At 62.9% G+C, this 17,285-nt stretch overlaps 1 protein-coding gene across 1 annotated transcript; it reads right to left on the bottom strand.

Annotated features, from left to right (window-relative positions):
- Positions 1-2: 2 nt before the first annotated feature.
- LOC119102985 (myocyte-specific enhancer factor 2) lies at positions 3-15,426 on the bottom strand (the record flags this gene model as incomplete). Its single annotated transcript, XM_037226435.1, has 5 exons — positions 15,351-15,426; positions 14,197-14,258; positions 10,623-10,826; positions 4,279-4,434; positions 3-74 (listed from the first exon to the last, which is right to left on the bottom strand). Coding segments are annotated over exons 1-5 (570 nt in total), but the record flags the coding sequence as incomplete, so codon positions are not given.
- Positions 15,427-17,285: the final 1,859 nt, after the last annotated feature.

Consider the following 17,285-nt stretch of genomic DNA (forward strand, 5'->3'; position numbering starts at 1 on the left):
CCGCCACCGCCGCCTGTCCCGCTGCTGCCGCCGCCTCCGCCGCCCAGCTGATACCCGCCCAGGGACAGGCCCACCTGCAAAGTGGACAGAGCGAAGTCAGCGTCGGCCTGCCGGGAGGAGCCGCCGCACGCCGCGGGCTGAGGTGGCGGGTCGAGGCCACCTGACGCGCTGACCAGCGCCGCAAGGCGCCCGGTGGCCTCCTGGCAGCCGTCCGCCGGCAGTGAGATGTCCCTCACTATACTCCAGAGACCGCCGCTGCATGCTGGTCGCTCAACAGGCAGCCACTGACGCACATCGTTTACATTGGGGCTAGAGATGATAAACACGCGGCCATGGAACGGGCGGCGAGCCCCAGTCTTGCACAGGCGACGAATTCCAACGAAGCCACGGGATAATTCCTTTCATTGTGGGTTTGTGGCAGACCTGCTCAGATACAAGTTCGCTCCTTAGGCCTGTGAGCTGGCCGGCGCAAAAAAATGTAATCCGACACTCACGCCGTCGCCAAACCAGGCCCAGTCCGCCTTGGTTTGCACTTGTGTGGTTGGCCTTGTAGAACATGCTTGGAGACGTTGATCCGGGCAGTTGTTCACGCGAAACCACCGGCCCATATGCATCCTAGGTGGCATGCGCATCCGCACCAGCTCACGCACCACGGCCCCAATGCGCGCGCCCGGTCAGGGGCCGACTATGCTCAATCTCGCCTCGCCCGGGGCGTTCTTAATGAGGTGCACCCAGCGCTTCGGCACGTCCACACTTCACACACCGATACCTGAGATCAGACCGGTGGCGTTTGCTGTCGCGCCGAGTCGACGTCGCGCATGTGGGCTCCGTGAGCGGTGGAGCCCAGCCCGGGGAGAAGGGGAGGGGCTGCCCGTACAAGGGCCGACGCGCGGCCAGGCCGCGCCGCGCCACCCACCGGCCAGACCGGCTCACCGGCCGGCGAGCCACGGCGAGCCGGCCAAGCAGGGCAGCGTGGAGCGGCCAGTGACGCCGGCGTCAGACGGCACGCCGCTGGCCGCGTCAGTAAAGACCAGCAGGCGTCAGACGGCGCGCCGCTGGCTGCGTCAGCAGCGACCAGCAGGCGTCAGACGACGCGCCGCTGGCCGCGTCAGCAGCGACCAGCAGGCGTCAGGCGGCGCGCCGCTGGCCGCGTCAGCAGCGACCAGCAGGCGTCAGACGGCGCGCCGCTGGCTGCGTCAGCAGCGACCAGCAGGCGTCAAACGGCCCGCCTCTGGCTGCGTCAGCAGCAGCGACCAGCAGGCGGCACGACCAGACCACGGGGGCCTGGCCTGGCCCTGCCGGTCGATGCCCTAGGCCAAGGACCTCGCCACCGGAGTTGTACCGCTTCTGGGGGGGGGGGGGGGGGGGGGGGGGGGCTAACTATTCCATCTTGATGTTCTGCCCTACATATCCTTCGCTGAACTGCTGGCTCAGTTTTGGTTCTGGTCTGCTTGGTCCACCCTGTTCTGCGTCGTCCTGTCTTATAATGTTATGTATTCTTCTGAACGGCCAGTCATATCTCCTTTGAGTGACTGTCCCTGGATAGCAGTCCTGTTCAGTCCTCCCTGCTACTACAGGTTCTGAAACTAATGTCTAGTGGTCATGTAAGTTTCCGGTGATGCTTGCCCTAAGCCGCTGTCTTGTCCCATCATCCATTATGAGCTCCATCCCGTCCTTCCCGTCCCTGCCAGTGTCCTGTCCGGCCAGTCGGCCCGGCCAGCCCCGTCCCTGTCAGTGCCCTGTCCGGCCGGTCGGCCCGGTCAGCCCCGTCCCTGTCAGTGCCCTGTCCGGCCGGTCGGCCCGGCCAGCCCCGTCCCTGTCAGTGCCCTGTCCGGCCGGTCGGCCCGGTCAGCCCCGTCCCTGTCAGTGCCCTGTCCGGCCGGTTGGCCCGGCCAGCCCCGTCCCTGTCAGTGCCCTGTCCGGCCGGTCGGCCCGGTCAGCCCCGTCCCTGTCAGTGCCCTGTCCGGCCGGTCGGCCCGGTCAGCTCCGTCCCTGTCAGTGCCCTGTCCGGCCGGTCGGCCCGGTCAGCCCCGTCCCTGTCAGTGCCCTGTCCGGCCGGTCGGCCCGGTCAGCCCCGTCCCTGTCAGTGCCCTGTCCGGCCGGTCGGCCCGGTCAGCCCCGTCCCTGACAGTGCCCTGTCCGGCCGGTCGGCCCGGTCAGTCCCGTCCCTGAGTGCCCTGTCCGGCCGGTCGGCGGCCACCATGACATCAGACCGCCGGCCGTCGCGACCTTGACCGCGTCTCTGTGTATTTGGGCAGACACCCGGCCGCAACTATGCGCCCGCCGCCTGCTCGACTCCTGCACGACTCAGCGGCACGAGCGCCCCCGCCCCGCCCCGCCCCGACCCTGCTACGGGAGGCAAGCGGGAGGCACTGGCGCAAGCATGACCAAGCGAACCCGGCCGCCCTCCGCGCTATGGCAAGGATGTGCTTCACGTGACCCGAGGGGCCAGGCCAAGTCCGGAAAGCAGTGAGCGGCCGCCGTCGCCGGGGTCGCGGCACGGCTCCTTTGTTCCGCCGCAGCTTGACCTAGGCCAGATTTCGCGTACCAGACAACACCACCTCCGGGCAGGCCGCGGCGAGCCCGGCGACAGACTGCACGGCATTCGCGTGCGGTGAAGCACTCAGCTCGCCTGCGCGGTTCGGCCAGCGGCGACGGAACTCAATGTATGATGAGAGCCTGCCGCATGGACGGAGACGATGCAATGAACGTTGAGCGTGGCATCCCATTACAGGCCGGATCCGGGGAGCGAGTGAGCTACATCGGCCAACGGCCGGCGAAAATGCACGACGTCTGTGCACGAACGGGTAAACATCGCCACCGCTGCAAGGGCAGAGAGTGCGCCGTGGGGCCGACGGCCCAGCCGGCTTCACGGTGGCACACACTCCTCAAAATTGGTCTCGTGGTCTTGCAGGCTAACGAATACGCCCAGTCACTCGGTTGTACTCGGAAGGCCATGCCGATTGCGGGGATGACACCATTCAGAAGAGGCGCGCCGGCCGGCGCCCCCAGAGGTGGTGAGAGGTGCCCCCGGCGGTACACGGCGGACGCCACGGCTCAAGCTGGAGGGGCACCAGACCAGTTCGGGTGCTGGCCGGCTGACCGGCGTATCGTGGCGGATCGACCGACCCTAACCCCGCCCAGGCCACGGGGCGCGGCCGGCTAACGATTTTACGGTCGTCCCGACACGCCGAGGCGGTCCCGGGTCCGCGCTGGGGACACCCCTGCCCGCCCACCGCGCGTGACAGCTCCGCGGTCCGCTGGGAAGGCCAGCCGGGGACCTCAGACCGCCCCGCGCTCGCCGCTCTCCTGGTTATCCGGCAATAAAAGCCGTCAGTCTCCCGAGGGACGTAAATACCAGGCTAATCCGCCTCTCTCTAGCTAGCCATGAAGCACTGTAACTGTGCACGAACCACGACTGCTTGATCATACCGATACAGGTGCTCATCTTTTCTTTGGAAATTATAGCTCGACAAAGGCGGCGAGCATACAGTAACTTAAAAAATCATAATAGGCCGTTCCCGACGTCGCCTGCAACGAAAAGCAAGGCCAGCTGCTAGAATTGCAGCCATGCGTGGGAGACGTCAAATGATGCAGCCTGCGCCCCTTAGCGACAGACTCTGCCCACAGCTCCTGTCCAGCTGCAGGTCAGGCAGCCTGCCGTCAGGAAGTCCCGTGACTATTGGACCCGCGCCGCGGCTCCCGCCCGATACCGACTCCGCTCCGGTCCTGATCCGGTCCCCAACTCTCCCGCTCCGGTCCTGATCCGGTCCCGACCGTTCCGGTCCCGATCCCCCGACTCTCCCGCTCCGGTCCCGATCCCCCGACTCTCCCGCTCCGGTCCCGATCCCCCGACTCTCCCGCTCCGGTCCCGATCCCCCAACTCTCCGCTCCGGTCCCGATCCCCCGACTTCCCGCTCCGGTCCCGATCCCCCGACTCTCCCGCTCCCGTCCCGATCCCCCGACTCCCGCTCCCGTCCCGATCCCCGACTCTCCCGCTCCGGTCCCGATCCCCTGACTCCCACGCTCCGGTCCCGATCCCCTGACTCTCACGCTCCGGTCCCGATCCCCCGACTCTCCCGCTCCGGTCCCGATCCCCTGATTCTCCCGCTCCGGTCCCGATCCCCTGACTCTCACGCCCGGTCCCGATCCCCCGACTCTCTCGCTCCCGTCCCGATCCCCCGACTCTCCCGCTCCGGTCCCGATCCCCTGATTCTCCCGCTCCGGTCCCGATCCCCTGACTCCCACGCTCCGGTCCCGATCCGGCGCCCGACTCACCCTGTTGCCGTTGAGCTGGTTGCTACGCTGCATCAGCACCTGGTACTCCTCCTCGATCTTGCTGTACTTGGGGTCGGCGCGCGGCGCCAGGAAGTCCTCCGGCTCGGGGCTCTCGGGACTAAGACCGCCGTTCTTGTGTTCCTTCTTGTTCAGCGCCTGAAACCGCCGGCAGTGGTAAGCCGGTGAAAGGAGGCTCGTGGACACAGGTGGGGGTGAGTGAGTGGGAGGGGGTGGGGGGCTTGGCACGCCGGCATACACACAGGAGGGTCACGAGGGGTGTAGTGGGCTTCCGCACAGGTGAAGACGCGAGCCTCCGCACGGTCATATACAACGGGACATGCACAACCACGAGTCACCAGCGACGGCACAGACATGAACGGTGGAAATCGCCACAGACGTAGACAAAAAACGTCAGGTCGGACACAGACAGCGAACTCCTGCGTAGACACGACAGACTTTTGGTCGCCTGCATGCACCAACGCCGGGATGTTTGCAGAGCGCGCGGCCGCTGGGTGGCGCCGCCCGCATAGTGGACGACGGTCGCGCTCGACTCGACCGTCGCCGTCAATTAACAACATTTGTCCTTTGCCATTAGCACAGTGGACGGACACTAGCGATGGTCCATGAGCGCTCGCAGTGGCCGACTCGCTCGCCATAGCAGCGCATCTAAAGCAAACAGAGTTCCGATGGGGCCGCGAGGCCGGTCCGTCCCCGCCGCCACCGGCTATCGCGGCCGCCTATAAACGCGCCACCGGCCGGCCGAAATAGTGGCCGATCGCAAACATCCGCCATGGTTTTGGCCACGACCGTGACACAGCTGCCGGTGGCGGCGGCAGGGGGGCCGCGGGTCGGTCGGCGGCCGGCATGGAGACCAGGGAGGCGGCGCGGCGGCCACAACGCCGCACCGCTGACCGCTCCCGCTCAGAGATGTCCTAGTCGGCCGGCGTCGATTTCGGCGCGATTGCGACCTGTTCCACCGATCGATCGGTGAGCTGTGCTCCGGCTTGAGCTAAGGCTGACTCAAAAGCAGGCTTGCATCCGGTCAAAAGATTTAAGCTGGCGGGCATGCGGCCATGAAAAATGGCAGCAGCAGCGACCGGGAGGGCTCACTGGATACAATACGGCGAAGCGGGGCTCCGGCGGGGCGGGCGCGGCGGGAGGTGCGGTGGGTCGCGGGCCGTGCCAAGCAGACGCCGCCGCGGCTGATTGCTATCTGCGACCAGGGACTGGGACAACAAATAGGCGATTTGAGGCTCCTGCGATAACAACCCTGGACTATGACGCCTTCTTCACGCAAGGAGTCCGCAGAAGGTAGCCCGATCTTCGCTGGGTTCGCTGGGTCGGGCCTTGGGGCCGTATATCGGAAAAAGATGTAAACACCTGGACTGTTGGCGACATTCCCTATTGCCCCACTAATCCAGTGACTAGGTTCGCCCCGATGTAACCGACGGCGCGAATGCACGCAATAATCAAAACGCCGCGCACACAGGACACCTCAGAGCACTTCGTACGTGTGGATACGCTTGGACGTGTCACCATTCTATTACCGCTCCCATCATACGGAACAGCTTCCCAACACAACCGAGGGACACAGGCACGGAGAGGGGGAGGAAATGTGCTATGCTTGCCGCACAGAGATTCCAGCTGAGCGGACATGCACGCGGTGAACGGGACGACCCGGAGAGGCCAACCGCACGCGGGAGAAAACGTCGCCACGTCATGGTGCAGTGGTGAGACGCTGCCACTGGACGCTTTGTCTGCAGCGTAGCCGCCGCGGTCTACTCTCCAGCGCGTCGCTTGCCGCCACACTCAGCTGAGTTCGACGCGGTGATAGGGGGAAATTAAGTGCAGAGCAAGTCGCGAAGACGAAGCGTCTTGGTCGGCCATGGCGCCACTGCAGGCCCGGGCGTGCGGCTGTGTTGAACGGGACCGTTCGGCACGTTTGGAAGTCGCAGCTGTACTTATCTTGATCTACGAGATCACCGGTACTTCAAAGACCTCCAAAAAGCTTAATCTCCTTTCAATAAACTCTGGTTTTCGCAGGCTTACAACAGAGTTCACGCAAACCACCACCCTACGTGCACGAAGCTTTGAGAGCCAAACCACTCGCGACAGAAGCTTTGATGGTCTCAGTGACCCCGGCCAAAGGAAGACCCTCTGCCGGCTTACGCTAAAACCAGATAACAGGGCAGCGCTGCGCGTGTCTCGCCTAACGAAGCCGGAAGGGCTGTTCGTGTCCTTGGCCGTGGCCGGTGGGCGTGCGGGGCTTCCGCCGGCGCGAGCGCAAGACATTCCGGTCCGGGCGCTCCGCGAAACAGGGGTCAGCCAGTTCCGAAGCCAGGAGTGTAAACAGCGATACCGCCGCTGACAAGGTCTGTTGTCGCACCAACTGACGCAATTCACAGCCGCACACAACACATACGAAAGTGGAAACACTGCACTAGAGTGGTATAGATATATATATATATATATATATATATATATATATATATACATGCATGAGTGCGTGCGTGCGTGCGTGCGTGCGTGCGTGCGTGCGTGCGTGTGTGTGTCCTGGCGGATGACACGGGATCAAGCCAGGCACCGGCAGCGGCGGCCAGGAGCTGAGGCTGACGACAGATCAGCAGCGCCGGGCCGGGTCTGGGCCTGGGAGCACAGGCGCAAGTGACGGGCTGGGGCGTCCCAGGCGAGGCCAGAGCAGAGAGCCCGCCTCTACAGCTGCCGGCAGCAGCCCGTGTGACGTGCGGAACAGGTCCCTCGCCGGCGTACATGGACTCCGCTCACTGGCGCGCCTTATCGTTATGAGAATTATTGGCCAAGACAACGTTTACGGCGAGGAGGAGACTAAGCCGGCGGTGCTTTGCAGATAGCAGCACGCATGCAATGCTGTGGACACGACTCACACAGGACATATCAAGTTGATCTGAGATCAGGGAAACAGCTGACGGCCCTGAACTGCAAGCCAGTCGGGCGCACCGGCATGTCACGGAGGCCCGGCCAGAGTCTGGCGCGGATGCCCAACTGGCTAAATGGACCGAATCTCACGCGCCAGGTGCGGCGGATCGCAGATCCAGCATCCAAACATCCAGATCCAATCCGAACGTGATCGTCCAGCACACCAAACAAGCCACCTTCGGCCGGGAATGAGGCGGTACAGTCGACTGACCACCCGACTTGATCCTCCCATCATGGCGCCGCGAGGTTAATGGGAAGCGTCTTTTTCTGACCGTTTAGCGCGCGCATCCACAGCATGGTCGCTGGAGCCGTGAGCAGCCGGCCGCTGGCACCGGCCGAACCCCCAGAAAAATGCCAGTGCACTTAGCCGCTCCGGAAACGACCAGCCTGGACAGGGAAGCCGGCAACACACGGTCGAGTCGGAGTCGTGTTCGGAGCGAAGTCTTAGGGCGGGAGGCGCCTGCTTTGCCCTCGACGGTGGGTGGCTCACCCCACCCCTCCCCACCAGCCCAGGGACAGCCGGGCGGCAGCCCCCGCCCCGGATCAGATGCGGACGCCCGGCGGCCGGTCGATACGACCTGTGGCCTCGGGGTCATCCCAGCCGCCGCGGGCGGCTGCCCCCTCCCTACCTCCGATTGTGACGTCACGCTGATCAATTGGAGCGGGCCTTGACTGGCGCGCCCCCTGCCGGCCGCTCTGCGGGGCAGCGCCAGGGTTCCCCGACAGATCCCGACACACAACGTGCATTTGAAACCGCGTTAATAAAGTTTCATTGACATCAACGCGGATTCTGGCTGCCTCCAAAGGGACTTTCTACTTGCTGACCCTGTAAAGAGCCAAGGTGAATACCACTGAAGCGGCGCAGGGACCTGACCTGAACGAGTCCTGGACGCCCTACAAAACATGTGACTGGCTTCCCCACGGGAGACTTCTCCAGCCGCCGCTGAATGGATCCAACCGTAATCAACCAATGAAACCCTTAGCCAACGCTACAGCGTCGCTCTGTCCGCCCGGGCAACGTCTGCCGTGTGTCGCTGTCGTGTCCGACGTCGGCTGGACCTCTACGCTGCGCAGTGGGCTGCCCTCAGCACGCGACACTAACAAGCGGGCCGGCCGGCCGCGTCGCTGCCCCCCAGACGTCGGCCGCAGCGGCGCTCGGAGCCGGCCGGCCATAACTCGGGTTCAGGGGCGCCCGGACGCGCCGCCACGATTGGATCGGCGCACGCCGCCGCGTGCAGCGCGGTCGCCAGCGCTGGAAAGCCCCCCACAGGCTAACAGCACGGCGACGGCTGGCTCGGATATCAACAACCGGCGCTGCTCATGCACCTGGAAATCCAGCGATTGACGGTTTTTTTTGGCCCTTACGTTCATTAATCATCGGTAGTTAGTCCTGGAATTGCCCGGAGTAAGTCTTGCACGACCAACCGATGAGATTGAAGAGCCCTGCACGTCGAAGGGCACCCGAAACCAGCGTTGGGGTGATGCGATCCTGACCTACTTCACGTTCACATCTCGAATAGCTCGCTGCAACATTCAGGGACGGAGCAAGACATTGGAGTCGCAGCCTCACCGCTATTTAGAAAACTGCATCCTGCATGGGAAATCAGATCAACGTCCTACACAGATGAACAGGTGATATCGCTCCCCGAAACAAGTCATGGACGCCGACATTACGAGTGGCGGAGCGGCGGAGTGCCCATACTAAGAGTGTCGGAGTGTCGCGTCGCAGTGGCAGAGTGGGCGGAGTGGCGGTCTCAACGCGTCTGTCCGCAGAGCGCCGGCCCCGTTCGGGCCCTCGACCGGGCCCGCCGCCGCTCCGCCGTCCGAGCGCCCCGCCTGGCTCGGCACATCTCGCGCGCCTCACCCCGCGTCAGGGGCCTGATGACTGCGTACTCCATACGCCGGCCACAGGCCCGCAGAGCGCCGTTCATCAGCGGACGGCGGCAGGATGCCTGCCGCGGAGTGCTAGCGCCGGCCTGCATATACACGGTCCAGTGCGGCAGCCCGCCGGAGAAGCCGGGCTTTACGGTCGCGAGTGGAGCTGAGATGAGTCACGAAAACATGACACCATGACATCAGGGGAGACAACAACAATCTGCGGCGTCAAGCTTGGGAAGGCGTCATGCGAGATAAGTTGGGTTTTTACTCGTGCCGCTTTGAGACTTCGACGAAATACATCGCTAAAATCGCATCGTACAGACAAAGGCAAACAAATAATCAAAACATGGCAGACAACAGACAGGCAGACAGACACGGTACGGGACAGGCGTACAAGCACCGTGACTGGGGATTATGATAGTAATCAACTGGGCGGGCGGGCTGCTGCAACTCAGACACAAATGCTCACAACAAACACACACAGCGACAACAGACAGGCAGACAGACGTGACTGATGCGCAGTGAATGACGCAACAGTTCACGTGTTATACATCGATCCTGGCTGTCCTACACCTCCGCAGCCCACAGCCCATCATTTCGTAACACAAAATACAGAATCCACGGACTTTAGATGGTGCTGTGTTCCTCCGTGCATGCACGTGTATAATCATATTCCATGGTTGCATTGTTGCATGGCAGAGTTCACCAAGTGCAAACACGCTGATTATTAGCGGATAGGGTACGCCTAAGGTGCAATCAGCCGCGTGAATTCGTAGTTTTGATTTACGAGAGGCCGGTTCCGGTTACTCAGGTCGCAGGCCGCCGGCCGCCTTCATCACGGCGGACCGGCGGCTGACCTCAGGTCATACGACAGCTATGAGCAGCTCTCACCCGCCACCAGCACACCCCGGTGACCGCCACCTCACGCCTCCCCGGCCTGCACCGGTCGACAGCGCATGCACGGTGACGTCACCTGTGGAGCCGAGAGACGCGTGCGCCCGGGCAGCCGCCGCACAACCCCACAGATCGAGCCGCAGCCGCGTAACCCCGACACAAGCAGCCCAGCAATGCGATCAGACGGCAGGACCTCCACCAGCCCCGCCACCAGCACCAGCGTCTGCAGCGCCACCTGAAGCATCGTCTCCCACAGCGGCTCCGTCACCTGCAGACAGCATGCTCTACCCCAAGCCGGAGGGCCACCGCCACCGCCGCCGCTGCTGGCGTCGCCACCGCCCGGCTGCGTGCCTGCCGAGCGCCTGGCCCATACCTCCTGGATGTCCCTGTTGGTGCGCGATTCGTGAGGTTCGTTGTACTCGGTGTATTTCAGGAGGACCTTGTCCATGTCGGTACTGGCGTATTGGAACAGCTTATTGGACGAGTTAAAGATGATGAGGGCAATCTCACAGTCGCACAGCACGCTAAGCTCGTACGCTTTCTTCATCAGGCCGAACTTGCGCTTAGTGAAGGTCACCTGCCAACGAGGTCGCAGCTGTCAAGGCGCGGACGCTCACCTCGATCACGTTTCGGTTGGTCAGCGATTCGTGCGGCTCGTTGTACTCTGTGTACTTGAGCAGAACCTTATCCATGTCGGTGCTGGCGTACTGATACAGCTTATTGGACGAGCTAAAGATGATGAGCGCGATCTCGCAGTCGCACAGCACGCTCAGCTCGTACGCCTTCTTCATCACGCCGAACTTGCGCTTGTTAAACGTTACCTGAAATCGCAGGCCGGGTTATACAGGGACGATCGCGGCCGAGGGCGCCCGGTAAAGTCGGCGGCGTCCAGCGCGGGGCGAGAGCCGGCTGCCGGCGGCGGCAGATGCGGCGCGGGTCCCGCAGCCCCGCCACTGACGCCGCCAGGCAGGTGCCAGCGCCGGACGAGGCGGGCCGTCGCCGGCCACATCGGCCCGCCGCGCCGCCAGGCAACCGCCGTCCGGGAGCGTACAGCGCCCGGGGCCGTTCGCATGGCCGGCTACCTGAACCAGGGTCGGGTGTCGCCCCCCCCCCCCCGTCTGAGCATGCTGGCGTGGGACGGCGCTGGGGCAGTGGCCGGTGGATGAGGAGTCACGATCCGGGCCGCGCGGACTGGCCGACCGCATCGCCACCTTCCGGGAGATGCTCTCACTCCAGACAACAGGTACTGAATCCGCTCACAGGATGCCACTCCGAGCGTGCCTTCCAGATTTTCCTTATCAAAAATAAGTCGACACGGTTATTTTCTTACGTCCGCAGACCAGCGAAAGCCGACTTCGTTAACTTGGCTTTCGTGTGAGCGCCGGCGCTTCATCAACCTGCCGCCCATGGCGTGCTCACAGTCGGCGGGGACGCCGAGCCGCCGGCCGACACCCTCATGTACCCCCTGCTGACAAAGCGTGACCTGCACCGGGGTCAGGGCGCGCGTGCTGCGGCGCTGGAGGACCCCCGCCAGTCGACAGCGGTGGCGACAGGTGATGGTGGCGTGGTTACGTGTGTGCCTGTGCTGCCTGCCGTTTTTTTTTGGAACACACTTGATAAAGAACGACGAAAGCTGTTTGAGCATGTGATCGCAGATACCGACTTGCTCTAAATCTGATGCCGTCGCACGCGACCAAGCTGACAGCAGACGACAGATGTCGACACGCTGAGCGCAGTATGCTCGCTCCTTTTTGTAATGCTGTGCAAGGGAAGAATGCACATTAGTGTATAATGAAGCAGCCTAATCAAAATTAATCCCATCAGGCCGGATCCAACGGTTTCGTCCCGCCATAGCCCGCACCGCAATGATAATGATCCTGTTCTGCAACAAACCGCACATGAGCTTGTTTCCTATCATGCATGCAGCTTGCTAGTAAATCACGGTGATACTAGATATAAGATGTTTGCCATGCAAAGGTCATCGCAAAACCACGTCAAGGAACAAACTCCGTACACATGAGCCTTCAATAATCTTGATACAAACCGTCTAAATAGTCGAGATTACTACTCCTGGCGTATACGGTCCCCGGGGGTTGCTCGCCGTTACACGGTTTAAACTAACGCACATAGCAGTTCAGCCCGTGCAATTTTCCTGGCGTGCCCTAGTCCCGGCGAGTCACTTTTTCGCGCGGAAAACCACGTCCATCTGATATATCATGGTGACCTTCAGCGCATGCCGTCGTTTCCGTTTGGACACTGCAGCCCGCTGAAGCGCACCAGCGGCAGGCCCACTGCCGCGGCCGTCTGCAGGGGAAGCCGCACAACACGGCCCCGTACACCAGCTGACGGGGACGCGACTTCTGCCCACTGCCACGGCCCGGTGCCGCGCTGAACCCTGCCGACTGGGCTCCCCTCACTGCGGCCCGCTACACACCCCCCCCCCCGCCCCTGTGTCCAAATACCTACCAGAACATTTTACACGTCGCCAGAATGCGGGGTAACATCAGCTCCGGCAACACTGCGGCACCTGCGTATCGGAAAATGTTTGGAGTGTCTTCGCGCAAGAATACAGAAGAGATACCCTCTTTGAGACATACCCTCCTGAAAACCTTGGAAATCTACATTATGTCTGAACAAACATTTCCAAAAGCGTGAGTACATGGGCGGGGTAGCCTTGCATTGGCGGCCGTATTTCATGGTCTGCAAATTCACACAAATTGTTTCTACCTTAGTGGCACTTGAGGGCCATTTTCCCAGCATTTCACACCTTACTGTTTGTACTTTCTGTCCACCCGAACGCGCAATGCATTAAGTATGTGCAGTAAGTACGTGCAATAGGTACGTACATCCAGTGCAATAGGTGTATTCACTTTATTTGTCTAACATAAAACAAATCATGCGCACGGTAAAACAGCCTTCGTGTGCGGCTTCACAACATGGCCCGGCAGCCGACCTGACCCAAACCGTCGGGGGGAGGGGGGAGGAGGGTGGGGGGGGGGGGGGGGACGGGAGGCGGCTTGGCAGCCGACCTCCCGACCCTAACGGTGGGGGGGGGGGGGCAGCCCGACAGCCGACCTCCCGACCCCCACCGTCAGGGGGGGGGGGGGCGCGGCGCGGCGCCCGACCGCAACTCCGTCGCAGTCACCCAGCCGGCCAGCACGTCTGTGCTGGGGTTAGTTAGCCCCATCCGACTAACGGGCACGATTCTAAGCGTCGGTGACCACCAACGGGCACCTCACGTGCAGCGGTGACCGCCGCCAGTCACGTCACGTGCGGCGGTGACCACCGGCGGCCACCGCAGTGTGGCGGTGACCGCCACGGGTCACCTTACGTTCAGCGGTGACCGCCACCGGTCACCTCACGTGCGGCCGTAACCACCACCGGTCACCTCACACACGCGGTGGTGACCACCGGAGATCACCTCATGTGCGGCGGTGGTCACCACCGGTCACCTCACGTGCGGCGGAGACCGCCACCGGTCACCTCCCGTGCGGCGGCGACCACCACCGGTCACCTCACGTGCGGCGGTGATCACCAGCGGTCACCTCAAGTGCGACGGTGACTGCCACCCGTCGCCTCACGTGCAGCGGTGGCCGCCAACCGTCGCCTCACGTGCGGTGGAAGACGTTGATGGTAACCTCACGTGCGGCGGTGACCACCTCCGGTCACCTCATGTGCAGCGGTAGCACCACCCATCGCCTCACGTGCGGCGGCGACCGCCGGCGGTCAACTCACGTGCGGCGGTGACCACCACCGGCCACCACACGTGCAGCGGGAGCCGCGGACGGCCAGCTCGCGACATGCTGCGTCGCCGTCTTCAGGTAACAGTATCTGGTTTCCACCGACTGGGGGTAATCCCTCCCCTCGGGACCAGTCCACTCCCAGCACCGCGTCTGGGAGAGGCGCCGGCCCGGAGCCCGGCGCCAGCCCCACCACAGGCCGGCCGTGACGTCATAGGTCACGCCTCCGACCCGGCGGCACCACTGCGCCGCATCTCGTCTGCCATAGGTCAGCCGGGCGTGACTCAGCCGGACGAGCCGACGACGTCACGTGCGGCGGCGGTTTAGGCGCCCGGAGTCATCGGCCAGCGGTTTGACACGATGAAATAACAACTATCGGTGACTGAATTATGGCCGTCTTCACTTGGCAATCTACTCGGGCTATGGAAAGGACGACGGCTGATACACTGACCTGTCTGTTGCGCTCGTCGGTGATACGAGATATTTGAATTTCTTGCGACCCATGATGAACTCCTCTGGAGTTGGCTGGCTTCGTAGAAGATCACCGGAAACAAATCTGAAACGTTCAGAGACATACGTCATTTTTGGAAGGAAGCTAAACGCTCTTTGCGAAGAATTGTTAGCATTTCACAAGCATCACGCCGCACTTTCGTTCAAATCCAGCGGTGCGAAGAGCTCCGTGGAGGTTGCTACATGCATCCAGAGACTGTGTTCGGGCGTTCTGGGGTGGGGGAGAAGCGCGCAGGTCTCGCCCTCGCCCTGGGTGGGGACGGGGAGGGCGCCTTTTCATCTCTGGGTACTCGCCAGTCACCAGTGACGATGGGTCTCGAGTTTGTTTTGATTTACGTCAGATTCCTGACTTCGATGCATTGCGTTTGGCCAGGCGACTTCGCCTGTTGCGGGGTCATCATCATTCATATATCGCTCTGCCGGTGATCGCTGAATAAATAAGTCGACAATAGGCCATGCGCAGCTGGAGTTCGGCATCAGCTTCTGGGTACAGACAATATCACCGGACAGCCATAAGACAGCCAATATATCAGCGCGTATGGTCACCGGACAGGTGCTGGGCTTAATCATTCTGAACAGGTGCCAGGCTTAATATTTTGCACGTATCTAGTCCAATTGTCCGGCCAGGTGTCATCTCCAACAGCTGCCGGCCCGACAGTCGGCACAGGTGCCGGACCGACAATCTGAACACGTGCAAAAAAGGTGCCAACCGACATTCTGAACAGATGCCCACCTGACAGTCTGAACAGGCGCCCACCCGACAGTCTGAACAGATGCCAGACCGACAGACAGGTGCCGGCCTGAGAGTCTAAGCAGGTGCCAAACTAACATTCTGAACAGGTGCCGACCAGGCAGTCTGGACAGGTGCCAGACCGACAGCCTAAACAGGTGTCAAATCAGCAATCTGGACATCTACCAGCTCAGACAATCTGGACATTGACCAGACCGACAGTCTGGACGGACGCCAGCCCGCCAGGCCATCAGCCAGACTGGACGGACGTCAGCTCTCCACCCAGCCAGGACAGCCACCAACCAGCCAGCCAGTCTGGACAGACGCCAGCTCGCCAGCCCGCCAGCCAATCTGGACAGGCGCACCTCCCGAGAAGACGAGTGCACTTCCCACAACCACCATTACCAGCACCAGCACCAGCACCGGTGCGCTGGCCCGCATCACCCGCAGCCGCCCAGCTTTACCGCACCCTGCGGTCGCGCCGGATCCGGTGGCGTGCGGCGTCGGCACCAGAGCGCCGCACGCACGGCTGCCCCCCACCAGCGGCGCGTCTCTTGGAACCCGGCTGGAACCAAGCAGGTCGCTCGCTGAACTGAACACGTCCTGACCGCGCACTTCCCGACAGCCGCAGAGGCTCGCACTCAGTTAGGTCATCACGTAGGCCTAGATCATGGGCGATATCAAAGTATGATAGGTGTGCTTCAAACGATTCCTTTCAAATAACACTGAAGAAGCATCTCGACGTTAAAAAGCTTTGTCGAGCCAAGGGCGCACTCACCGGTATCGGCGGTCCCCACCGGGACCAAGTAGCCTCCACAGCCACCAACTCCCTCAAACTCGGAGTCGGCAGCGAGCGACGAACGGCTAAGCCGGTGCGAGCACCCCCGCGGAGCCCGGGGGAGGGAGGAGCCGGAAGCTCCGACACCCGGCCCGCCTCGCCTGCCGACCACTGACCCGGCGGCGACCCCGCTCCCAGCCCGACAGCCTCACCACCACGGAGCACTGCAGGCGCCGCTGCGGTGGTCACGGTCGCCCTGCTGACGGCGGCGCGGCGGGCGGCACACTGCCGCCGCTCAGCCGGCCGGCCCGGACGCCGCGCGGCGTCACGCCGTACGGATAACAGCAGTACGCCGACGGGATCGGCCGCGTCACCCGCACCGGGATACAGACCCTGACGTCCGCGCTGGCCATCCCCGGCCATCGGGGCATCCCCAGGCCGTCCCAACCCCTTTCCTCGTTTGCTTTTTGGATCAGAGCCCTTTCAACCAGAAATGATCATTTTAGGGCTGTGGGATGAAGGAAATGGTTAACGGTCAGGCAGAGTTGCATGCACCTGGGTGCAACCACCGAGCTTTAACCCGCGCAATATTAACCCGGGTGCCCGGTCGGGTCCTCCTTCCCACGGGGCTCTCGACCCAATCGTGGCTGACGCATGCAGCCTGTCTCTAACCAACGGGGAGTCACAAGGATGCAGGATGAAACAGGATAGAGGACAAGAGGATCGAATTGCACCTGACCTGCCTGTCCCCGGTCCTCCAAGCCCGCCTCGAGGGCGCAGGATCGACGCCAGAGGGCTGATCTAGCCTGAGCCGGTGTCGTTCGGAACCGGGACCCGGACGAGCCGCACCGGGCCCCGCGCCGTTCGGTCGGCCCCGGCTTGCCCCAGTCGGCCCCAGTCGCAGAGGTCCCGACAGCGGCGGTCGACCATGCCAATGATCGCCATCCATTGTGTGTTTCTCCTATAACAACAGGGTTTGTCTGCCGGTCATTCGCTACCGGCGCCGGCGGCCGCGCCACTGTGCGCCTCACAGCACTGTCAACAACGCCGCCGTGTCAACGCCGATTGATGGCCGTAGCGCTAACGCGCCCCGCCACACCGCTAAGTGCCGGCGGGCGGCCCACTGGTCAGCCAGCCGGCGCCTCAGCGCCCTGTTATCGCCGTCAATTCGCCGTCAATAGCGTCAGGCCGCGAGTCATTTGCGGACGGCGCCGCGGCCGGGTCCCCGTCGGTCCTGGAGCTCGTTAGCCGGCGGCATTGTCCTCCGGACGCCGTTACGGCCGCACGGCCGGCGCCACAGCCCAAAGCCAACAGTGCAAATGTCCACCGGCGGGCGGAATGGGTGCGCACTGTTGTGTGCATGATACGATCGGCAGGGGAGAGTGATGGTGTGTGGCGCTCGGTGTAGGGCCGGCTGTGCGACCCGGACTGAACGGGCTCCGCATGAGACGCACACGCCACGTCGACTGAGAGCTGTTCGTGGTCCCAGTCGGCCTGTCCGGGCCATGGCAGTGTCGCACTG

The sequence above is a fragment of the Pollicipes pollicipes genome, unplaced genomic scaffold (genome assembly GCF_011947565.3).
Source record: "Pollicipes pollicipes isolate AB1234 unplaced genomic scaffold, Ppol_2.1 Scaffold_5724;HRSCAF=6776_pilon_pilon_pilon, whole genome shotgun sequence".
Lineage (NCBI taxonomy): Eukaryota > Metazoa > Arthropoda > Thecostraca > Pollicipedomorpha > Pollicipedidae > Pollicipes > Pollicipes pollicipes.